The sequence below is a fragment of the Panthera pardus genome, unplaced genomic scaffold, assembly GCF_024362965.1.
Source record: "Panthera pardus isolate Hobbes unplaced genomic scaffold, ASM2436296v1 HiC_scaffold_4, whole genome shotgun sequence".
Classification (NCBI taxonomy): Eukaryota; Metazoa; Chordata; class Mammalia; order Carnivora; family Felidae; genus Panthera; species Panthera pardus.
The window spans coordinates 7,075,846-7,101,912 of NW_026526969.1; the positions used below are offsets into that span (position 1 = coordinate 7,075,846).

Genomic DNA, 26,067 nt, shown 5'->3' on the forward strand with positions numbered 1-26,067 from the left:
CCTGCTTTGGATTCTGTGTCTCCCTGTCTCTCTGCCCCTCCCCCACGGTCTTTCTCTCAAAAATAAACATTAAACTTTTAAAAATTATTTCAAAAATATACAAGAGCAGAGACGCACATCATAAACCCCTGTGAAGATCACTCATTTGCAAACATGACCAACTAGTGGCCAATTTTGTTTTCTCTATTCCCTCACCAACCTCCCAACCCACCCTGGATTATTCTGAAGGAAGTTCCAGACGTTATATTGTTTTACCCATAAATATTTCACCATGTATCTCTAAAAAAATCCAGTTTACATGCATACTTCCCCACTCATTTTAGGATTAGATTGGAAGTGGCCAGAATTTATGAATCAGCCTAAGACACTAAGGGCAAAAAGCTAAAGGCAATTATCGGAAAGAAGGAAACCCCCCCCCAGAATGTTTACATTCCACTGTCTTCAGACCCTCCAATAAGCTTGACACTGCCCTCCAGGGACCAGCCCCCCCCCCTCCCCCGGCCTGCAGGTCAAGGCCACCCCTGCATCCACTTCTCCCGCTCACCAGCTCCTCCTCCTTCCGGTTTGGCTCTAGGAGGTGCCTCTGGAGGCTCCAGATACCTAGGGTGCCCCTGGTCTCCCCCGCTAGCCAAGAACTCCTCATAGGTAGGGATGCTAGCTCACCCTTTCTTGGGTCCTCTGGACCAGTCAGGCCTTGTGGGTCCAGACAGCTGCCCATGGAGAGGCAGCCTCATATCATGGTGCCCCTGCTGGTCTTTGGTGATGGCCCACCACCTGGAGCCCCCTCCCCTCAGGGATCCCTCCACTCTGGACGGGCCCCACCTCTTAAACACCACGCTAACTCTGGCTTGAACCTGGCGATGATAAATTCGTCACAGTGGCCTGGACCTCCTGCTGCCCCGTCACAGTGGCCTGGACCTCCTGCTGCCCCAAGTTCATTTCCCAAGCACAGGCTCCTACATCCCTTCTACGTCTCCCTGTCACCGGCCTCCTCTTTCCTCTACCCCAGCTCCCTACCCCTCCGTCCCCTGGGGAAGACCGGGCTCCCACCTGAGCCTGCCTGTGCTGGATACCCTGCCTTACCTGTGGCATCCAGATGATCTTCTGCGTCTGGAAGAAGTGGTATATGGCCGAGAAGCCCTGATAGCCTCCTCTCAGGATGCAGACGGGGTGGCGGGTGAGGTTGGCCAGGGCTCTGCCACACTCGACGGCAGCGCCAGGCACCAGTCCTAAGAGCGGAGACCAAAGAGGTGAATGTCCCCTGTGTGCGCACCATTCACCCTGAGCTCCAGTAGATGGTCACCTGTCTGGAAAAGCAGCGGTCTAGGAAACTGAGCAAATATAAATGGAGAGGAGTGTTAATAACTAAAATTTAAGGGGCCCGCCTGGGTGGCTCAGTCAGTTGGGTGTCCAACTTCGGCTCAGGTCATGATCTTGTGGTTAGTGCGTTTGAGCCCTGCGTCAGGCTCTGTGCTGACAGCCTGGAGCCTGCTTCGGATTCTGTCTCTCTCTTTCTCTCTGTCCCTGCTCACTCGCTCTCTCACAAAAACAAACATTAAAAAATAAAATTTAAAAAGCCACTTGCTACTAATTAAGTTGATGCTTCTTTTCTGTAAACTCTTAAATTGTATAGATCCCCACGTTATTGCAAGGAAAGATGATTTAACAGAGAAATCTCTCTAATATATACACACAACACATATCGTATACCAGACAATTCACCTAGTTAAAGTGTATAAGGTAATGGTTTTTAGGGTATTCACAGAGTTGTGCAACCATCACCCCCCAAAAGGCACTCCTGCACCAGTTAGGTTTCGCTCCTTATTTCCCTTCAAACACCCAGCACGAGGCAACCACTGATCTAATTTCTCTCTACAGATTTGCCCATTCTGGACGTTTTGTGTAAAGGGAATCATGCAAATGGTGCTTTGGGTCTGGCTTCTTTCGCCCCGCATAAGATCTTCAAATTTCATCCATGTTGTAGCGTGGGCCAGTACTCTGTTCTTTTTTAGGGCTGAATGCTATTTCATCATGTGACTCTACCGCCTTTTGGTTTATCCATTCATCTGCCAATGCACATAGGGCCATGTCCACATCTTGGCTATTGCGGATGGTGCTGCTGTGAACACTGGCACGCAAGATTCTGTGGGCACGTTTTCACGTACGTACCGAGAAGCAGAACTGAACCATACAGTAACTCTACATTGAACTTTAAAAAAAATTTTTTTAATGTTTATTTTTGAGAGAGAGAGACAGAGCATGAACTGGAGAGGGCAGAGGGAGAGGGAGAGGGAGATACAGAATCCAAAGCAGGCTCCAGGCTCTGTCTGCACAGAGCCCGATGCGGGGTTCAATGAATCATGAATCTCAAACTCATGAATCATGAGATCGTGACCTGAGCCAAAGTCAGACGCTTAACTGACTGAGCCACCCAGACGCCCCTACAATGAACTTTTGGAAGGAAATACCAAACTGTTTCACAGCACCTGCACCACCTTACACTCAGACCAGCGAAGCAGGAGTGCTCCAATTTTTCCACACCCTCACTGATGCTCCTTAGCATCCGTCTTTTGGATCGTGGCCATTCTAGTGGGTGTGAAGTGATAGCTCACTGTGGTTTTGACAATGTGTTCATCTTAAATGCCCTCGCTGATCCACAGAATCACCAGGAGACCATATGCATGGATATAGATATAGATATAGGTATAGATATAGATATAGATATAGATATAGATATAGATATAGATATAGATATAGATATAGATATAGGTATGGCAGGAAGTTTACATAATTAAGGCTGAGCCAAGATATCCCAAGGCCAGGATCTGAGCCTTAAAGAGAAATACCATGCAGCAGACTCTGGAGAGCCAGCTAAAGGAGAAAGGGAAGGGCACAGACTCGGGCTTCTATATCGAACCTTTGTCCAAAGAGAGAAAGCCAATTCCAGCAGGGGCTGCTGAGCCCAACAATGGCCTCCAGACCTGTCGGGAGAGACTGTATCTAAAGAACCTGTAGCTGGCAAGACAGGGGCCAAACCCTATCCTAGAAGGCTGGGCTTGGAAACCAGAATGCTGGGTGTCTCAACACCATCTCCCTCTTGAGCGAGAGGCTGAATAATGGCTAAAGGGTCAGAGGGCCTAGGAGAGGGGAGTCCCCAGACACACTGCTGTTGCCTTTAAACCAGACAGCTGCTCCCCCGCCAATGTCACATGACTGGCTGGAGGCCTATCCATTGGGGTGCCATGGGGTCAATGGAAGAAGGCCAGTTTCCAGGAGAATAATTAGAGATTCCAGGGGAGAGCCATGAGAATAGCCAGGGGCCCAGGCTACCCAGCTATGGATACCATGGGGTTAATATTTTTAAAACCTTAAATTCATTTTTAATCCCATTAACCTTCAGTTCTCCATGGACACGAGGCTTCATACATGTTGAACTGGGCACCCACTGCTTCAAAACGCTGGGACGACTTCCAGGCTAAGGGGCTTTCCATTCAGCAGGGAGCTTTAAGTTCAATTATTTTTGGTCCTCAGCACGAGGACAATTGGCTTGAAAGTCAGGCTGTGTTGAGAGAGGAAGAAAAAAAAAAATTCCCAAAGCTTCCCCCCATAGTTGTTGTGAATGCCCCAGCCCAGGGAACTCTACCCACACATATCAAGAGCCCAATTTGGGCAAGGGTGGGGAGTGTCTGTAATCCACATGTTACAAGGAAGGAAGGATGGTTTAACATAAGGGAAATGTCTCTCCTACAAGAAGGGGGCTGCCCTTGGCCTGGTAAAAGGAGTTTAGAGAAAGAGCCCCAGGGCAACATGGGTGGCTCCGTGGGTTCAACACCCAACTCTTGATTTCGACTCAGGTCATGATCTCATGGTTCGTGAGATTGAGCTCCATGTCAGGTTTCATGCTGAGTGTGGAGCCTGCTTGGGATTCTTTCTGTCTCTCTCTCTCTCTCTCTCTCTCTCTCTCTCTCTGCCTCTCTCCCCACTCACTTTCTCTCAAAATAAAAACAAATATTAAAAAAGAAAGAAAGAAAGAAAGAAAGAAAGAAAGAAAGAAAGAAAGAAAGAACGAACCCACCGCAGAGGCCAAGACAAGGAAAGGTACTCTCGGTTCCTAAGAAGAGATCCAGCTGAGAAAGTGAAAACACCTCATCTGCAGGAACTGGGGGGTCCTAAAAACCACCTGTGCCCCATTTCTGCTACAGCAGGACAGGAGGGTGGTTAACCTAACGCTGGATAGGAGAAAAGTAGCAACAGCCCAGGGACCAGCAGCACTCATGGAAAGCCTGAGAAGGAGGGCACAGAGCTGGGGGTAGGGAACTGCTCATGACTCACACTAGATGGGGACATGTCAGCCACAGACACAGCAAGGACAGAGGCCCGTGGCCACAGGCCACACAGGTGAGCTACACCTCACCAGGAGGGCAGGAGAGATGGACCCCTGCTTCTAGGATGTGTGATGGAGGCTCCACCCACAAACAGATTTCCTTGGAGGGGGTGGGGAGGTGCGTGCTTAACAGTAGGAAGGGGAAAGGGATCTTGAGAGAAACCTCGAAATGGTCTTTTACCCCAAAGACTGCGTTTACCTGAAAGATGCCATTTTAAAGGAGAAAAGAGCCTTGACTGGGCAAGGTGTAGATATACGTGTGTGTGCGGTTTGAGGTCTTGCTGTGTTGTTTTGTGGTTGTGGTTTCCTAAGGAATGAGAATGGGGGTCCCGTGGCAAGGTGAGGTCAGCTATACAACGTAGAGGGGGTTATCTTTATTGACAACCATTTCCTATGGCTTTAGGGTCCAGCCCGCAATCTTAGGATTGCAGACTGGAACCCAACAAGATAAGCTTGGGGGAACAGGGCACAATTTCCTGACTAAGGACCTCCAGAAGACTGGTTTTATTAAAGGTGGAAGCCTGGCGCCACCTAGTGACCACCGTGGTGTGAATGCCCCGGGGCCATGGAAACACCCACACCTATTCGCAGCTGAGCCAGAAGAAACAGAGCCTCTGTGCCCCATCCCTCACTCTCTGCCCTTCCCTGCTCACACGTGCTCTCTCTCTCTCTCTCAAAATAAATAAACATTAAAAAAAAATAAAGGTTGAGGGGCACCTGGGTGGCTCAGTCTGTTGAGCATCTGACTCTTGATTTCGGTCAGGCCATGATCTCACGGTTTGTGAGTTCAAGCCCCGCATAGGGCTCTGCACTGGCAGCACAGAGCCTGCTTGGGATTCTCTCTCCCTCTGCCCCTCCCCTGCTTGCTCTCTATCTCTCTCTCAAAATAAATAAAAAATGAACTTTAAAATAAATTTAAAAAAAATAAAGGTTGAGTCTGATTCTCCATCCCTTCAGAGTAAGCTGCACTTAGTGACTTCCTTCTAATGAACAGAATGTGGCAGAAGTGACCTTGGAAGTCTCAGGAGTCAGTTATAAAAGGCATGTGCCTTTCCTTTGCTCTCTCTCCTTCTTGGATGGCCCACTCTGGGGGAAACCAGCTGCCATGTCGCAAGGCCACGCAAGCGGTCCTATGGAGAGGTCTAGGTGGCGCAGAACGAAGGCCTCCTGGCCCTACCTGTGTGAGACACCTCAGATGCACATCGTCCTGGCCCAGCGACACCTTCAGATGACAGCGACCCTGGCCAGCATCTCGACTGCGATCTCAGGAGAGACCTGTGCCGGAACCTGGTACTGGTTAATTAATTAACCTTTGCTGCATTAAGCTACCAAATTGGGGGCTAACTCGTTATGTGGGAATAAATAACTCAACATGTGTGGGACCTTGAGTGAGTTACTGCACGTACCTTTCTGGGCCTCAATTTCCCCTTCTATAAAATGGGGGATGTTACCTATTAGGAAACCATTCTCTGTAGCTTCTCACGTTTCTACGTGTCCTTTGAGCAAAGGTACTGGCTTTTCAAGAACATCCGTATATCAAACGGCTTTGGAAGACAGATGGCTTCTCCCTCCAGAGTCAGGGGCAGGCAGGCTTTCTGCCCATTATCAAAGATTCAGGCCCCTGAGCTCAGAGTTCTCCTGGAACACAAGCCACCGTGTAGGTGGCTATTACCCGGCCCTCCTTCCTGGCACCCTGTGAGAGTCGGGGCTTGGGCACCAGCGTAGAGAATGGGGACATTCTGGTCACTTTCACTGCTCTGAGTCATGAAGTCCGTCGACTCGGACTCAGGAGCCTCGGGTCTTCTGCCAGCATCTGTGACACTGTGGCAGCCTCGCCTATCGTCTTGTGAGGAAGGGAAAACCTGAGCCAGACCCACCCCCGTTCTTGACGTGCCCATTTCTCACAGGGATGTTCTGCGGACTGCAGGCGTCGACCCGGGGAGAGCCTTTGGTATGGTTCCCAGTACGCGGCAGAAGTTCTTCCCTGTCAAGACCTACCCGGCCCGTCGTCACCGTTGTCACCTTCCTCCTCTTTTAAGACGATCTCCAGGGTGCTGGTGTTGTGGTCATACACCACACAGTATCTCACGCACTCCAGATCCACAGACTCCGGGAGAAGATACTTGCTCGCCTTCTACAGAAACCACAAGACAGGTGTGTGGGCAGGTGGGTTCAGTTGAGCAAACGCCCCCTGCACACCAGCACCGGAGGTCAGACCGTGCCCGTTCCCCTGACTACACCCATAGGCACGGAAGCACCGAGAAGGGACCGGAGAGTTTGCAGAGCTCCAAGCGCCTTCTGCACCCACGTGCCCTGCTGTGAATAGCTGACCACAGCTGAGCAGACCAGAGACAGCGCCCGACCGGAGAAGTGCTGGTCCACTGACCGGCCCCGCAGCCCGCTAGGCGGCCTGGCACGCTTGCCATCGAAGCGACCCTGGCCAGGCTGATGACACCCTCTATGGGGGACGGTCATTGGCAGTGGTGGCCAAATCCAAAATCTGCCATAGAAAGGGCAGTAAGCAGAGAGCTTGGATAAGCAGGTCAAGAGCAAGTGGCTATAACGGGGCCAACTGTACGCTCGAGTGTAGGCTGAGAGTGGGAACTTCTGCCTTTTTGTGGTTGCAGATGTACCCTGATTCTAGAAGAGTGCCCGGCCTGTGGCTATAAATCCAGTCAGAGAGAGGAAAGGGCAAACAGGAAGCAGGATGTCATGAGTAGTCGGGGGCCGCTGAGTCGCCAGGGTGGTGGACAACGGACGCAGGAACAATGCCCAGGATGCCAAAGGGTGTTCCAGAGCTCGAGGAGGCCTGGCTGGGCACCGGCTGAGAAGTTAGTCTTCACTCGTTCGTAGTGCTCCCCCAAGGCCCCCACTGCTTAAGGGATCCCGAGCCTGCCTCTGTCCCTTGGGACCTGGTCTGACTAAGATGGCCAGACGAGGACCTGCCGGTGGAACAGGGCGAGTGTACGTCGACTCTACCTGAAGGCAGTCAGGCAAGGCCCGTGGAGGGACAGACCAGGAAGTTGTCTGGGACTGAGAGGGGAGGAATCACATTTGTCTGGAGGCACCAGGAGAGCGAGCGAGTGCTCAGGGGACCAGCAGGGTTTGGACAGCTAATGAGGGGAGGGGGTTTCCGGAGATGGAGAAGACACGAGCAAAGAGGAAGGAGAGGAGAGCCCACGGAGGCTGGAGCAGGCGGGAGAGCAGGAGAGATGTGGCTGCACGTTCATGTGCCCTTTCACTTAAGTATTCACTGAGGATGCACTCTGCACGTACCCCGTGTGAGGTTCTGGAATACAGAGGTTCAAAAAGGCAAAGGGAAACAGCCGTGCCAGCCTGGAAGACTCAGAAAGGCCGTGGAGGGTAGGGAGGTTTGGCGATGGGACCTCAAGGGCGAGGGGAAATTTGCCAGATGGACAAGGGTGGGGGGGATGTTCCAGGCAGAAGGCACACTTCCAGGTGTTCATTTTAGTCAACAAACAAGTGTTGAGTTCATCCCAGATGCCAGGGACCAGGCTGAGCATCTGGGACACAGTGATTAGCAAAGCTGGCACATATATCCCTGTGCTCCCAGCAAAAGTTCTGGAAGCAGTGTGCTCAGGGGGCCATGAGAACTGGATTTCCTAGATTAAGAGACTGTTGGTTATGGGCACCTGGTGGCTCAGTCCGTTAAGTGTCCCTCTTCGGCTCAGGTCATGATCTCACGGCTTGTCAGTTCGAACCCCGCGTCAGACTCTGTGGTGACCACTCAGAGCCTGGAGCCTGCTTCAGATTCTGTGTCTCCCTCTCTCTCTGCTCCTCCCTCACTCACACTCTGTCTCTGTCTCTCTCTCAAAAATAAATAAGCATTAAAAAAAAAAGTTTCTGGGGTGCCTGGATGGCTCAGTTGGTTAAGCATCTGACTTCAGCTCAGGTCACAATCTCACGGTTTGTGAGTTCGAGCCCCACGTCGGACTCTGTGCTGACAGCTCGGAGCCTGGAGCCTGCTTCCAATTCTGTGTATCTCTCTGCCCCTCCCCAACTCATGCTCTGTCTCTCTCCAGCTCTTAAAAATGAATAAATGTTAAAAATATTTTTTTAATGAAAAAAACTTTTTTAAAAATTTTTAAATAATAAAAATTTTAAAAAAAGACACTGTTGGTTGTCAACACCACTAATTTGATCACCATTGCCGTCAGGAGTGAACATCCAAGGAAGGATTTACTGGCATCTAACACATCCAGCAGGGGTGGGGAGCAACTGATCCCCAGGAAAACCTGAACCAGGGCTCTGAAGCCCAGACCTCCCCCTCAGGTGCTCCTCTCCACTCCCCCTGCACACAGACCACACCTTCTCAGACAACGTGCTCCTGAGGCCTGTGACACAGCCACCAGTGACGCCCAGACGCCCACCCCCCAAAACTCAACTGCTCAATAGAGGAGGAGCCTGCTTCTCCGATCACAACTCCGTTTTGCTCTTTTCATCCTAGGCCCATGGCCAATCACTGAGGCCTGGATCTGAATACTAGTTTAGGGCCTATCACCAGACACCCGTGATTTGGGCAGGAAGAGTTCCCCTCAAAAAAGGGTGGGGGTGCTGCAACAGAAAAGGAACAGATATCCACCACATCCACTTTTCGGGGGAAAAGATACTGCCACATTAAAGTGGAAATCCACTGTAGGACACGTTCCAATTTCGGCAGTGTTAAAATATGGGGGACTTATGTGCGTCTGAGAACCAAGGAAACGCGGGAGGGCAAGGTCATTGGGAGACCGGGTGAGAGTAGAAGCCTGTGTGCCCAGCGAGGGGGCTGGAGGGGGAGGCCATGAGCATCGAATTGGGGGCCGTGTGTCCTGCTGGGGCTGCTGGTTAGAAAGTTGGGGAGGGGAGCCAAGAGGCGTCAGCCTGGCTGAGGCCCAGAGGAGGTCTCTTTCAGACCCAGGGAGCTGCCAGAATCAAAAGAATATGCAAATCTGAGAGTGGAGCCATACATCATCCCGAAGGAGCTCTGGACAGGCTGCAGAAGGCAGAGAATATTCTGAAATGGGGACTAAGAGCTAGAGTATGGAGCCAGAGAAGTGACAACCCCAGGAGGAAAAAAAAAAGCAGATACTGATGGGTAGGGGTGGGGAGAGGAGGGTGTTAGGTCGCAAGCTTACCCTGCAGTCAAATACTCTACTGCTGAGCTACACTCCCAAGCAGTGAGCTTAACCCGGAAAAATGCCCGAGGCAGAGCCCACTCTGGCGAGGTACAGGGCACAGGGCCAGAGACGGAGTATACACCCGCAGGGCGGCAGTGGGAAGGGGAGGGGACAGTTTCTCCAGACAAAATTTTACAGGTAAAACTGACAGCCCAGGTAATCGCGGATGGGTAGTCGAAACTGGAAGCCTGGGTGAGATCTCTGAACGAGAAGGTCAGATCTGAAGCAGACCCAGGACAAACCAGGGGTTGTCTTCACACAGCAGCTGGCGAAAATGAAACTGAACCAGGCAGACAGAGGAGACACCAGGGAAAGAAGGAACGAACTTGGAAGTCAAGGGTGGAGGATGTGGTCGGGATGACGGAGGACAGAGACGGATCCTGAGTGAAGGCCCGCCCCACATTCTGACTCTGCCGGTTATACCTTCTCCACTCGACGGGCTGTAATCACATGGCTCTCGTCATACTCCCGTTTGGAACGCACATCTGGAAAGGAAAAGTATTTTTTTTTTAATGTTTGTTTTTGAGAGAGAGCACACACGTGCAGGGGAAGGAGAGTGGCAGAGGGAGAGGGGGACAGAGGATCTGAAGCAGGCTCTACACTCTCGGCAGGGAGCCCGATGCCAGGCTCACACCCACAAAGCGTGAGATCATGACCTGAGCTGAAGTCGGACACTTAACCAACTGAGCCACCCAGGTGCCCGGAGGGGAAAAAGTCTTTTTTTTTTTTTTTTAACATTTTTTATTTTTGAGAGAGACAGTGTGCATGCACAAGCAGGGGAGGAGCAGAGAGAGAGAGAGAGAGAGAGAGAGAGAGAGAGAGAATCTTAAGCAGTCTCTACACTGTCAGTGCAGAGCATGATGCCAGACACGAACTCACGAATCATGAGATCATGACCTGAGCCAAAATCAAGGGTCAGATGTTCAACCGACTAAGCCACCCAGGCACCCCATGAAAAGTATTCTCTTTAAATGTTTATTTATATTTGAGAGAGACAGACAGACAGAGCTTGAGCCGGGGAGGGGCAGAGAGACAAAGACAGAATCCAAAGCAGGCTCTACACTGTGGAGCTGTGTGTCAGCACAGAGCTCAACGTGGGGCTCGAACACAAGCAGTGAGATCATGATCTGAGCCGAAGTCGGACGCTTAACCGACCGAGCCACCAAGGGGCCCCAGGAAAAGTGTTTTTTAATAACTGTATTTGCATATGACCAAACTACTTAGAGTACTTGCACCATCTGCAACGTGTGTTTGTTTGGACAGTGAGGTGACAGGAATTGTAGTTCCTCTATTCCAGGCTGCCTGCATGCCTCTCCCGCCCCATCAGACCCACACCCACACAGCCCCTTAAGCAATGAGCCTTGGTATCTTTGATTTAGGGGAAGTTTTCTCTGAGGTCCAAAAAAGTGGGAAGGGGGAAAATCAAAGCCAGAGTGAGCTCATCCCAAATGCTCCATGGAATTTGAGACCCAAATTCAGACTCTAAAACCTACGAACTGAGGTTCTAAATGTCCCTGCAGAAGGTATGACACTGATGCCCTCAAAGTTGGGAGGAATGTGGAACAGGAACGGAGTCTTATGTATAAATTCTAAGAAGGACTGTTATCCAAAACATCATTTTTTAAGATATTATTTTTTTAAGTTTATGTATTTTGAGAGAGAGAACACACATGAGCAGGAGAGGGGGAGAGAGACAGAGAGAGACAGAGACAGAAAGAGAATCTAAGCAGGCTCCGCACTGTCAGTGCAGAGCCTGACACAGGGCTCAAACTCATGACGTAAGATCATGACCTGAGCCAAAATCAAGAGTCAGCTGCCTAACCGACTGAGCCACCCAGGTGCCCCTAAAATATCCTTTAAGTAATCTCTACATCCAACGTGGGGCTCAAACTCACAAACCCAAGATCATGAGTCGTTTGCTCTACTGACTGAGACAGCCAGGAACCCCCAAAACATGATTCTTAAATTCAACAACAAACAACCCAATTTAAAAATGGGCAAAAGATATGAACAGACACAGCACACCAAAGAAGATGTGCAGGTGGCAAATAAACATAGAAAAAGATGCTCCACATCATGTCAAAGGAATGCAAATTGAAACAGTGAGATACCCCTACACGCCTATTTGTCTATTTGAATGTCAAAAACCTGGGGCACCTGGGTGGTTCAGCCGATTAAGCGTCCGACTTTGGCTCAGGTCATAATCTCACGGCTTGTGAGTTCAAGCCCCGTGTTGGGCTCTGTGCTGACAGCTCAGAGCCTGGAGCCTGCTTCAGATTCTGTGTCTCCCTCTCTCTCTGCCCCTCCCCAACTCGTGCTCTGTTTCTCTCTCTCTCTCTCTCTCCCTCTCTCTCTCTCTCTCTCTCCCTCTCTCTGTCTCTCTCTCAAAAATAAACATTAAAAAAAAATCCAAAACACAGACAGCACCAAATGCTTGTGGAAACCAGAACGGTCCTTCACTTTGGAAGACAGTTTGCAGTTTCTAACAAAACTAAACATACTCTCACCAGCTAATGGTGCTTCTTGGTATTTACCCAAATTAGTTAAAAGTTTATAACCACAAATGTTTATAGCAGCTTTTTCATAACTGCCAGAAGTTGAAAGCAAAGATTTCCTTAAATAGGTGAATGGATATAGGGGTATATCCAGACAATGGAACACTATTGAGCATGCGTGCCTGGACGTACGTATACACACACACACACACACACACACACACACACACACACACACACAGCTATCAAATCTGGAAGAGACATGGAGGAAAGTTAAATGCATGCAGAGGTGAAAGAAGCCAGTCCGAAAAGGCTATATATTGTATGGTTGCAAGTATAGGACATCCCTGAAAACACACAACTGTGTAGACCATAAGAAGATTGGTGGTTGCCAGGGGTCAGTGGGGAGGGAGGGATGAATACACAGAGCACTCAGGATTTCTAGGGCAGTGAAATCCAGGATCCTGTAATGATGCACATATGTCATACATTTGCCAAAACCCAGAGAATGTACGACACTAAATGTAAACTCTGGGCTTTAGGTGATAACAGAATATCAACGTAGGTTCATCAGTAATAACACACACACCACTCTGGTGGGGGATGAGGACAGTTGGAGAGGCTGTGTTTAGGTGGGGGACGGGGAATTTAGGAAATCTCTACTTTTTAAAGTGTTTACTTGAGGCGCGCCTGGGTGGCTCAGTCGATTGGGAGTCTGACTTCGGCTCAGGTCTAGATCTAATGGCTCATCAGTTCAAGCCCCACATTGGGCTCTGTGCTGACAGCTCAGAACGTGGAGCCTGCTTCAGATTCTGTGTCTGCCTCTCTCTCTGCCCCTCCCCTGCTTATGCTCTGTCTCTCTCTCTCTCTCTCAAAAATAAAGATTAAATATATATATATATTTATATATATATAAATATATATATAAAAAAAGGTTTGCAAGACCTTAAAAATAAAATGTTCGAGAGAGCACATGCACATGAGAGGCAAAGAGAGAGGGAGAGAAAGAATCTGAAGCAGGCTCCGCCCTGCCAGCGCACAGCCCTACTGGGTGCGATCCCACAAACTGTGAGATCAGCACCTGAGCTGCGGTCAGGAGTTGGACGCTTAACTGACTGAGCCCCACAGGCGCCCCAAGAAATCTCTACTTTCTGCCCAATTTTGCTATGAACTTAAAATTACTCTAAAAGTATTTCTTTAAAAAGACATAAGAGGGGGAGGTTTCTGGGTGACTCAGTCGGTTGAGCGTCTGACTTTTGGATTTTGTCTCCAGTCACGATCCCAGGGTTGTGGGTTCGAGCCCCGTGTTGGGCTCCGAGCTGAGCCGAGCCTGGAGCCTGCTTGGGATTCTCTGGCTCTCCCTCTGCCCCTCTCCCCGCCTTGTGCGCGCCCACTCTAAAATTAAAAAAAAAAAAAAAAAAAAAAAAAAAGGACATAAGAAAGCACAAACCAAAAAATACAGGTAAACCTAATTGTATTAAAATTAAGAACTTCTATCTTTTTTCATCAAAATACAACATTAAGAAGGTGAAAGGGCAAGCCACAGAGTGAGAAAAAAGATCTGTGATACAAATAACAGAAGACTTGTAGCCAGAGTTTATAAAGAGCTTGTGAGTCCATGAGTGAAGACATAAAACAAAACATCTCAGACATGTGACCATATCTTCATTTTAAAAAAAGGCCACATCCCTAGGCTGACCCCAGCCTCCCTTAAAGCACCTTCCTGAGAAAACTCAAAGTTACCAAAAGAACTTGCTGTTTGCCCAGCCAACACCTGAAGGTAGAGCCCCTCTCTCCCAGCCTCCGCAGAAGGGTAGGAATCTAACTTTGATAAGCTCCAGTCAGCAAACCCAGATGGATTTCACAGGGATCACACCCCCTCCGCTTCTTGTAATTTTTCACTTTCCCCAGTCCCCTGAGCCCCACATTCCCTCTCCCTCTCCACCCGCCTCCCTCACTCCCTTAAATCACCCAGCGACCTCTGTGCAATCCAAAGCAGAGTTCAGTTCACACTGGACTCCTTCCTATTGCAACAGTATATTATTGATTAAAATCTGTCCTTGCCTCTTTAACTAGGGTCTGGCTTTGTTTACCTGTGGTGCTGTGCAAGCAACAAAAATGAATCAAGTACATGTAGCTAATGTAACATCACTAGGGAATTTTGTGTTTTGTTTTTTTTAGAGAGAATGCACGCGAGCGGGAAAGAGGAGCAGAGGGAAAGAGAAAATCTTAAGCAGGCTCCACATCCAGTGCGGAACCCACCGCGGGGCTTGATCCCAAGACTGTGAGATCACGACCTGAGCCCAAACCAAGAGTTGGACGCTCAAAAGACTGAGCCACACAGGTGTCCCAGGAGTGAATCTTAACAATAGAAACTTGAGCAAAAGAAGTCAGATACACAGTCTGTATGGTTTAAAAACAAGCAAAACTAAGCAGAGTAAACTGTAAGCTCATTTCACTCATTAATATAGATGTGAAAATCAGAAATCATAATAAGCCAAATCTAACAGTGTGCACACACTATGTGATGATGGAGTAGGAACTATGTAATACTAGAAAATCACATTAAGGTATTAAAGGGGCGCCTGGGTGGTTCAGTCAGTTAAGCATCTGACTTTAGCTCGGGTCATGATCTCGCGGTTCGTGGGTCCCAGCCCCGCGTTGGGCTCTGTGCTGACAGCTCAGAGCCTAGAGCCTGCTTCAGATTCTGTGTCTCCCTCTCTCTCTCTGCCCCTTGGCTGCTCACACTCTGTCTGTCTCTCTCTCTCTCTCTCTCTCAAAAATAAATAAATATTGTTTTAATATTTTAATTGAAAAAATATTGTAATATTGTGACCAATCACTGTGGAAAAATAAATGCTATTTTCCCACTATGCAGCTTTATAACAAACATACCCCTGAGCCTTATCCCACAGTCTGGTTTCAATGTTTCCAGTTTGCAAACTGTCTTTTCTGTGTGTATACAATAAATGTTTACTCGTTATTACTTCAGTGATTCACTGGTTTTGCTTTGGCTGTTTGGAACCTTTGGCAACAAAAGTTTCAATTCATGTCATGAAAAAAGTCTGTAGTAAGAACTTCTTTAACCTGTTGGGGAAAATTACTAAATAGCTACAGCAAATATCATAGCAAATTGGTAAAGGCAGAAAAAAGACAAAACGCTCAGTCACGGTCCCTTGTAACACCAAACAGGAGAGCCAAGGGCACAGCAATGCAGTGAGATAAGGGGGGAAAAAAAAAAGTAAAATGTATAAGAACTTAAAAGGAAGAAATCAAACTGCCATTATACATAGATAAATATGGTGGTCTACATAGAAAATCCAACACAGGGGCGCCTGGGTGGCTCAGTCGGCTAAGCCTCTGACTCTTGGTTTCGGCTCAGGTCACGGTCTAGGGATTTAAGTTCAAGCCCCATGTCAGGTTCTGCACTGACAGTGTGGAGCCTGCTTAGGATTCTCTCTCTCTCCCTCTCTCTCTGCCCCTCCTCTTTCTCGCTCTCTCAAAATAAACTTAAAAAGAAAGAAAATCTAACAGAACCGCAAATAATTAGGATTAACAGGATAGCATATCAAGATTGCTAGATACGACATAGACGCACACATGCATATATATAAAACAATGGGCTGTAAAAGCCGGGGTCGGGGGTGGTGGTGGATAACACTTCAAAAGAGAAAAGACTTGTGGAAATACCTAATGATCCAAGGGTCTACCAGAACTCACAAATCAGTAACAGAGACTAAAGAAATGGATGTGCAGGGGCGCCTGGGGGGCTCAGTCAGTTAAGCGTCTGCCTTCGGCTCAGGTCATGATCTCCCTCGATGGGCTCTGTGCTGACAGCTCAGAGCCTAGAGCCTGAGCCTTCATATTCTATGTCTCCCTCTCTCTCTGCCCCTCCCCCACTCACACTGTCTGTCTGTCTCTCTCTCTTTCAAAACAGCCAATGTGGGAAGTGTGCCCTTGGGAAGAATGCAGCACTGCATTTGAAGCAAAGCGTCGGGGCCCATGAGGCAATTAAGATCCCCGCACTTGGAGATCCAAGAGGCTTTCTGCCTGTGTTTGCATCTATAATCGTGGTCACCAGGAGCAGTGAGGAAGGGAGACGGTCTGCTCTCTGCAGAGGCCAAACATCAGGCTCTCGTCCTGCAAACCCAAACAACAGAGGCATGCTGGGAACACAAGTGGCTATTCCCACAAGTGGGAAACAGGTCTTCTCTTCTTTTCAGGTTTTTCTTCCCCTTAAACATGTGACATTTCTAGAGGGCATGGAGAAGTCCTAGATGCCATCACTGTGAAAAGTTAGATAAATTTTTCTCTACTAGAAACATGATTTGATTATTCCTTTGGAGGGATCTTTTCAGGAAACAAAAAAAATCATGCCCATGGTTAAAAAAGATCAAAAAGGGCAAAAGGAAGGGCGCCTTGGTGGCTCAGAGGGTTAAGTGTCAGACTCTTGATTTTGGCTCAGGTCATGATCTCGGGGTCATGGGATCAAACCCCACGTCAGGCTCCTCACTGAGCGTGGAGCCTGCTTGGGATTCTCTTTCTCTCCCTCTCTCTGCCCCTCCCCCATTCATGCACATGCGCTCACTCACTCTCAAAAATAAACATTTTTTTTAAAAAGACAAGGGGAGGGGCGCCTGGGTGGCTCAGTCAGTTAAGCATCCGACTTCGGCTCAGATCATGATCTCACAGTTCATGGGTTCGAGCCCCACGTCAGGCTCTGTGCTGACAGCTCAGAGCCTGGAGCCTGCTCGGATTCTGTGTCTCCCTCTCTCTGTGTTCCTCCCCCACTTGCACTCTATCTCTCTCTCTCTCTCTCTCTCTCTCCCTCTCAAAAATAAATACAGATTTAAAAAAAATTTTTTTTTTTTTAAAGGACAAGGGGCGCCTAGGTGGCTCAGTCAGTTGAGCATCTGAGTTCAGCTCAGGTCATGATCTCATGGTTCATGAGTTCAGGTCCTACGTTGGGCTCACTGCTGTCAGCACGGAGCCAGAATCGGATCCTCTGTCTCCCTCCCTCTCTCTCTGCCCCTCCCCCACTTGCGCTCGCTCTCAAAAATAAACATTTAAAAAAATTATGTCAATGAAAGTATCTTAATAATATGAACATCTGGTTCAGTTGGGAGTTCTTCCATTTGACAAATGTAATATTTATGTCGAACTGCTGGGATCTTTTATTTTCTCAGTTTTTCCCTGACTGGATAGGACTGAAGCTAGATTTTTCCCTTTCGATAAAAGGAACACAAAAAAATGAACATGTTATGATGTACAACATGAGGACTGTAGCTAACACTACTGTAGGATATGTGGGAAACTTTTATTTTCTTTTAAGAATTTTTTTAAAGTAATCTCTACACCCAACATGGGGCTCAAATTCACGACCCCAAAATCAAGAGTCATGTGATCTCCCATCTGAACTGGCCAGACACCCCTGTGGGAAAGTTCTTAAGAGTGAATCCTAAGAGTTCCCATTGTAAGGAGAAACGCTCTATTCTTTTTATTGTATTTATAAGAGATGATGGATGTTAACTAAACCTATCACAATATCACAATATATGCAAATCAAACCATCATGCTGTATGCCTTAAACTCCCACAGTGATATATGTTGATTATTTCTCAAGAAAAGTGGGGAAAAAAAGATTTGAAAAACTGAACACGTTATTTGTAAACTGATGTTCAGTAACTAGTCATAAACTTGAAATACTAGAATATATTATAAGCCTAATTCTAGGTAGTCTTATGAATGGATCTCTTTTAACTAATGTAAATATAAATTCAAAAGACAGTTTCAAGATTATTTTTTAATTTTTTTTAAATGTTTAGTCATTTTTTAGAGAGAGAGACAGAGCACGAGCCGGGGAGGGGCAGAGATAGAGGGAGACACAGAATCTGAAGCAGGCTCCAGGCTCTGAGCTGTCAGCACAGAGCCCGATGCGGGGCTGGAACCCATGAACCATGAGATCATAACCTGAGCCGAAGTTGGAAGCCTAACCGACTGAGCCACCCAAGCACCGCTCAAGATGTTTTAACATGTAATTTTTTTTCAATTTTAGAGAGAGAAAGAGAAACAGAGAACAAGTGCACTAGTGGGGGAGAGGGGCAGAGGAAGAGAGAATGTTAAGCAGGCTCCACACTTAGTGCCATGGGGGCTCGATCCCACGACCCTGGGATCATGACCCAAGCTGAAATCAAGAATCAGATGCTCGACTGAGCCATCCAAGCACCCAAATAAAAAAACTTAAAAAAAAAAAAAAAATGTAGCTTCTTGTGAACCACACCTAAAAAAAAAAAAAAAAAAAAAAAAAGGTGCTCCTGGGTAGCTCAGTCAGTTAGGTGTCCAAATCTTCATTTTGGCTCTGGTCATGATCTCACAGTTCATGGGTTCGAGCCCTGTGTCGGACTCTGCGCTGATAATGCAAAGCCTGCTTGGGTTTCTCTCTCAACCTTGCTCTCTGACCCTCCCCCACTCACATGCTGACTCTCTCAAAAAGTAAATAATCCTGGGGCGCCTGGATGGCTCAGTCAGTTGAGCGTCCGACTTCGGCTCAGGTCATGATCTCTCGGTCTGTGAGTTCGAGCCCCGCATCGGGCTCTGTGCTGACAGCTCAGACCCTGGAGCCTGTTTCGGATTCTGTGTCTCCCTCTCTCTGACCCTCCCCTGTTCATGCTCTGTCTCTCCCTGTCTCAAAAATAAATAAAACATTTAAAAAAAATTAAAAATAAAATAAAAAATAAAGTAAATAATCTTAAACAAAGGAAAAAGTAGCTCTGAAAAAAAATATTTGTGGGGTACCTGGGTGGCTCAGTCAAGTGAACATCTGGCTCTTGATATCAACTCAGATTATGATCTCAGGTTCTTGGGATTGAACCCTGCATTGGGCTCTGCACTGAGCACGGAGCCTGTTTAAGATTCTCTCTCTCCCCCTCTGTCCCTCTCCTCTGCTCACACATTCTCTCGGGGAAAAAAAGAAAGACATTTAAAGTATTTATTCATTTATGTGTTCTCTACACCCTATGTGGGGCTTGAACTCATGACCCCGAGATCAAGAGCTGCATGCTGTTCCAACTGAACCAGTTAGGCACCCCAAAGCTACAGTTTTTTGATAAGGCTTTGAAACCATGCTCCATAGGGTTAATGAGGTTGAAACAGGAAATTAAAAAAAAATTTTTTTTTTAATGTTTATCAATTTTTGAGAGAGAGAGGCAGACTGCAAGCAGAGGGAAGGGCAGAGAGAAAGGAAGTAGGCTTCAGGCTCCAAGCTGTCAGCGCAGAGCCCGATGCGGGGCTTGGACCCACGAACTGTGAGATCCTGACCTGAGCCAAAGTTGGTCGCTTAACCAATTGAGCCACCCAGGCACCCTGAAACTAACAGGAAATTTAAAGCTTGTTTTTCAGAGACCCGTTTCTCCCTAATCAGCTATGGCTTTTTTTTCCAGACCTCACTAACAAATCCACTACTGTCTCTGCAGAAGCCTAGACTCAAGGTCACTGATAGGGTTCCAGCCGATGAACATACAAAGCCCTGCATTCCTGACTGGAAATAAGAGCCCCAAACCCCATCCCGCTCTCAGAGCATGCACAGAGCCCCTTCTCTTTGCCCTAAGACGACCTCCTGAATTTTGCCTCATTTTAATGCTGTGTCCACTGCAAAGTGAACATGAGATATATGTTAACATACATTTGTGTGATATGAATGCTCCACCTTTCCTCATAAACAGTCTTAAGTTTCCCCATCCTTTTCATCAATACATATGAAATCCCAACCCCTAGGATTATCAAACACTTGTTCTCTTCCCCTTCAGGAAGGCAGATTTGAGGCTCGCCCTCCTGTCATTTGGCTGTTCTCAAACCCTTTCCTCGCTGTAGGATTGGCTTTGCTGTGCCATGGCGGGCAGACAAACTGGGTTCAGTTATAGCTTCTTAACAAGAGGACTGGGAGACGCCTGGGGGGCTCAGTTGGTTAAGCAGATCTTGATCTCAGCTCAGGTCATGATCTCACGGTTTCGTGAGTTCGAGCCCCACATCGGGCTCTGTGCTGACAGCATGGAACCTGCCTGGGATTCTCTCTCTCCTCTCTCTCTGTCCCTCCCCTACTCGTGCTGTTCCCCCCCCCCCCACCAAATAAACAAACATTTAAAAAATTAAAAATGAACAAACAAACAAGAGGATTGGGTGTGTTGCTCTAATCTTCCAAGAAGGGCCATTTTATTTTTTTTAATTTCTACAATCATGTGGTCTTTAGCTTTGGGGACTATTGTGCATATATGTGCAGATACAAATTTAAATCAGCATAGACCTCATCACATGTGCCCCAGATGACACGGACTTAAAAAAAAAAAAATAATCCATGAAGCCAAGAGTTGGCTCTTTGAAAAATAAAATCAACAAACCTTTAGCTAGATGGACTAAGAAGAAGAAAAAGAGAGAAGATCCAAATTACTAAAGTCAAAAATCAAGGTAGAGACATTACTACCAATTCCACAGAAATAAAGAAGACTATAAAAGAGTACTATCAACAATTATATGCCAAAAAATTAAAAAACCTAAATGAAATTGACAGATGCCTAGAAACAAACCTACCAAGACCAAATCACAAAGAAGGAAAAAATCTGAGTAGACCTATAACCAGTAAGGAGATTGAATCAATGATCAAAAATCTCCTGGGTGGGGGCGCCTGGGTGGCACAGTCGGTTGAGCGTCCGACTTCAGCCAGGTCACGATCTCGCGGTCCGTGAGTTCGAGCCCCGCATCAGGCTCTGGGCTGATGGCTCGGAGCCTGGAGCCTGTTTCCGATTCTGTGTCTCCCTCTCTCTCTGCCCCTCCCCCGTTCATGCTCTGTCTCTCTCTGTCCCAAAAATTAAAAAAAAACAAAAACAAAAACAAAAAAAAAACGTTGAAAAAAAAATCTCCTGGGTGGCTCATTTGGTTGAGCATCTCTCTCTCTTTTTTTTTTTTTTAAGTTTATTTATTTTGATGGGGGTGGGGGGGAAGGGTCTTTTTGAGAGAGACGAAAAATCAGAGGGGGAGGGATCGGGGTGGGGGGAGAGAGACAGAAAACCAGAGGGGGAGGGATGGGGGGGTGGGGGGAGACAGAGGATCAAAGCGGTCTCTGTGCTGACAACAGAGAGCCCAATGTGGGTCTCAAACTCACAAACCATGAGATCATGACCTGAGCCAAAGTTGGATGCTTGACCAACCCAGGCACTCAAGCATCAGACTCTTGATTTCCGCTCAGGTCATGATGCCAGGGTCGTGGGATCAAGTCTGGCAACAGGTTCCATGCTCAGTTTAGGCTCCATTTCCCCCTTTCCTTATTCCCTGCTTGTGCTCTCTAAAAAAAATTTAAAACTCTCCTGACCAAAAAAAAAAAAAAAAAGAAGAAGAAGAAGAAGAAGCGTTGCATAGACCACTCGACCACTCTAATTATCAGGCTGGATCTATACAGGACATATATTCATAGAGGAGAGTTTAAACTATATTCAATATTATTATAATTCACATGTATATTCTTATACTGGTAGAGTTGACCCAAAGCAGAATTATAAGCCAGGTACAGTACATGCACTGAGGCTTTTCCCTGGTCTGTACTCTCCCCAAGTCCACTACTCTGAAGGGTCTTTCCCATTTCTGACCAAAAGCAGATCCCAGAAAAGATCTCATCCATCGCTTCTCACCAATCTAACACTTCAGAATTCAGTGTATTGTCTCAAAAGATGATGATAAACCTTTCGAAATCCCTGACCTAGAGATCTATCCATCCCCATAGAGAAGAATTTCATGTGTTTATTAAAATATTGATTTAGAGTGCCTGGGTGGTGTAGATAGTTGAGCATCCAACTCTTGGTTTCAGCTCAGGTCATGGTCTCATGGTTTGTGAGTACGAGCCTCACATTGGGCTCTGTGTTGATGGCATGGAGCCTGCTTGAGATTCTGTCTCTCCTTCTCTCTGTCCCTCCCTCACCTGTGCTTGCATGCTCTCTCTCTCTCTCTCTCTCTCTCTGAAAAATAAATAAACTAAAAAAAAAATTTTTTTTAATATAATTTATTTAATAAAGAAAAATCAGCCCTGGACCTGATGCATTCACTGGTGAATATGTAAAGAAGAACTAATCCCAATACTTCTCACTTTTCAAAAAAATTGAAGAGGAAAGAACACTTCCTAAGTCATTCTATGAAGCCAACGTTACCCTGATACCAAAGCAAAAGAAACTACAAGAAAAACAGAGAAACAAAAAACCTACAGGCCAGTATGAACACTGATGCAAAAATTCTCCAAAAAAATATTAGCCGCATATTAAAAGGATTACATACCGTAAACAAGTGAGATTTATTTCTGGAATGTAAGGATGGTTCAACATACCAAAATGTCAATGTAATATACCACATCTACAGAATGAAAGAAAGAAACCACATGATCATTCCAACCGATGAGAAAAAGCATTTGACAAAATGTGGTACACTCTCATAAGAAAGACATGCAACAAACCAGGAATAAAAAGAAACTACCTCGACATACTAAAACCACATGTTAAAAAAAAAAAAATGGAGCAAATGTCATATTCGATGGTGAAAGACTACAGACATTTCCTCTAGGTCAGGAAAAACACAAGGATGTGGACTTTCACCACTTTTATTCAACAAAGTACTAGAAGCCCTAGCCAGAGCAATTAGGCAATAAAAGGAAATAGAGGGCATCTAAATTGTAAAGGAAGAAGCAAAATCAACTCAGTTTGCAGATGAGATCATCTCATATGTGTAAACCAAAAAAAAAAAAAAAAGCAAAACAAAACAAAAAAAACCCTAAAGGGCACCTGGAGCCTGGAGCCTGGCTTCGGATTCTGTGTCTCCCTCTCTGACTCAGTTGGAGGAGCAAGTGACTCTTGATCTGGGGTTCATCAATTTGAGACCCGTGGTGACTGCGGAAATTACTAAAAAAATAAACTTCTAAAAATTCCATACATTAAAATATATTCTTTGTACTGTAAAGTCAATGAGATTTGAAAAACCCTGAAGATCTGACCAAAAAAAAACAAAACAAACAAACAAAAAAAAACCCTGTTAGAACCAACAAATGAATTCATCACAGCTTCAGGATATAAAGTTAACACACAAAAATCAGTCGTATTTCTATACACTCACAATAAACGACCTGACAAAGAAATTAATAATTCCATTTTCAATTATGTCAAAAGGAATAAAATACTTAAGAACTAATTTAACCAAAGAGGCAAAAGACTTGTATGTGGAAAACTACAAAATGTTGCTGAAAGAAATTAAAGGACAAATTAGTGAAAAAACACTCCATGTTCATAAACTGGGAAACAATGTTGTTAAGATGTCAATACTATACAAAACAATCTATAGATTCAACTCACTATCTATCAAACTCCCAATGATTTTTTTTATAGAAAGAGAAAAACCCAGGGTGCCTGCGTGGCTCAGTTAGTTAAGTGGGTGACTGATTTTGGCTCAGGTCATGGTCTCAGGATTCATGAGATCAAGCCCCACATCGGGCTCTGCACTATATCTTCCCCACCCCCTACCCGCCCCCCCCCCAAAATAAACAAACATGGAAGGAAGGAAGGAAGGAAGGAAGGAAGGAAGGAAGGAAGGAAGGAAAGAAGGAAGGAAGACCCATCCTAAAATTCATACAGAATCTCAAGAGATTAAGAATGGGACAGTCTTTTCAACAAATGGTGCTGGGAAAATTGGATATCCTCATGCAAAAGAATGAAGTTGGACCTTTATCTAACACTACATACACAAATTAACTCAAAATGGATCAAAGACCTAAATGTAAGTCCTAAAAGTATAAACTTGAAGAAGAAAACATAGGGCAAATCTTCATGACATTGGATTTGGCAATGATTTCCTGGATAGGACACCAAAGGCATGGGCAACAAATGAAAAAGAAATAGGCAAACTGAACTTCATGACTGTTAAATTTGATAAGGTATTAATATCCAGAATATGTATATAACTGATAAAACTCAAAAGTAAAAAAAAAAAAAAAAAAACTGATTCAAAAATGGGCAAAGGACTCGATCCCATATTTCTCCAAAGAAGATATACAAATAGCCAATAAGTACATGGAAAAGATGCTCAACATCACTAATCATTAGGGAAATGCAAATCATAATTATATGGAGATACTACCTCCCCCCTCTTAGAATGATTACTACCCCCCCAAAAAAAAACCAGAAAATAACAAGTGTTGACAATAACGTGGAGGAATTAAAGATTTGTAAACCCTTGTGTTCATGTAAAATGGCACAGCTGCTGTGGAAAACAATGGGGCAATTTCTCAAAAAATTAAAAATAGAATCACCACATGATGCAACAATTCCATTTCTGGCTTATATACCCAAAAGAAATAAAAGCAGGGGCTCAGAAATATTTGTACACCCATGATCATCATCATTCACGATAGCTAAAACATGCAGGCAACCCAAATGTCTGTTGACAAATAAATGGATAAGCAAAATGTGGTATATACATACAACGGAATATTATTCAGCCTTAGGAAAATTCTGCAATATGCTACAACATGAAGAACCTGGATGATGTGATGATGCTCAGTGAAATAAGCCGGTTGCAAAACACAAATACTGTATGGTTCCACTTACATGACCTGCAATGGTCAAAAATCATAGAGGCAGATGGGGCGCCTGGGTGGCTCAGTCGGTTAAGCATCTGACTTCGGCTCAGGTCATGATCTCACAGTTTGTGGGTTCAAGCCCTGCATTGGGCTCTGTGCTGACAGCTCAGAGCCTGGAGCCTGGCTTCGGATTCTGTGTCTCCCTCTCTCTCTGTTCTTCCCCTACTCATGCTCTGTCTCTCTCTCTCCTTCAAAAATAAATTTAAAAAAACATTCAAAAATTTTTTTAAAAATCACAGAGGGGCGCCTGGGTGGCTCAGTTGGTTAAGCGTCCGACTTCGGCTCAGGTCACGATCTCACTGTCCGTGAGTTCGAGCCCCGCGTCGGGCTCTGTGCTGACTGCTCAGAGCCTGGAGCCTGTTTCAGATTCTGTGTCTCCCTCTCTCTCTGACCCTCCCCCGTTCATGCTCTGTCTCTCCCTGTCTCAAAAATAAATAAAACGTTAAAAAAAAATTTTTTTTAAAATCACAGAGGCAGAAAGGAGAATGGGGATTTCCAGGGGATTAGGGATGGGAGGGATGGGGAGTTAGTGTTCAATGGGTATAAGTTTTAGAGTTTACAGGATGAGGAGTTATGGAGATGGATGGTGGTGTGCATAATACCGTGCAACATTATGAACGTATTTGATACACTGAACTGTACAATTAAAAGTGGCCAAAACAGCGCATTTTATGTTATGTGTATTTTATTGTGATTTTTTTAATTGGGGGAGAAAAAAAAAAATCACAAGTTCACACCAATCAGAATGCAAAAATTTTCCAGGCTGACAAAACCGGGTGTCGGTAGGTATGGGTCTTACACTGATGATGGGAATGCAAAATGATCATCTTTTTGGAGGCAATTTGACAATAATGTAGTGAAAGCGGAATCTGCAACTTGTCAATACCATTTCTAGTTAGATACCCTGAAGAAATTCTTGCCCGTGAATAAGAGTTGCACAAGGCACTGTTCATCAATAGAAACAACGCAAGCAACACATCACGACTGATTAGCAATGGGTGCTACCCTGACAGTTAAAACAGATCTTCACATTTAGACGTGGGGCAGGGGTGGAGGGGGGCAGATCTCAAAAATTCTAAGAAAAAGCAAGCTGCAGAATGACTGTACATTACGGTACAATTTGTATAAATGATCAAGCCACACACTATTTCAGGATGTCTGCATATATAGTAAAAATGTAAAAATACAGAACCGATCATCTTTGGGGAGGAGAAGCGATGGGATCAGGATGGGGTACGATAGAGGGGTACATCTATGTTAACGTTATGTACGCTGAATCTGAGTGGTGGGTACATGGGCATTTGTCAGCATCACTACGTATTTGCTGGATGTTTGAAATGTTTCACT

General features: G+C 46.0%; 1 protein-coding gene across 6 annotated transcripts in view; it reads right to left on the minus strand.

Moving 5' to 3' along the window:
• The window catches only part of STYXL1 (serine/threonine/tyrosine interacting like 1), a 90,794-nt gene that overhangs the window by 33,672 nt on the left and 31,055 nt on the right, over positions 1-26,067 (minus strand). For all 6 annotated transcript variants that reach the window (XM_053894107.1, XM_053894110.1, XM_053894106.1 and 3 more), the window contains 3 exons: positions 9,988-10,049; positions 6,383-6,518; positions 1,084-1,229 (listed from right to left, as the gene is read on the minus strand). In XM_053894107.1, coding sequence (XP_053750082.1) covers positions 1,084-1,229; positions 6,383-6,518; positions 9,988-10,049 — 344 coding nt within the window. The remainder of the gene's footprint in view (positions 1-1,083; positions 1,230-6,382; positions 6,519-9,987; positions 10,050-26,067) is intronic.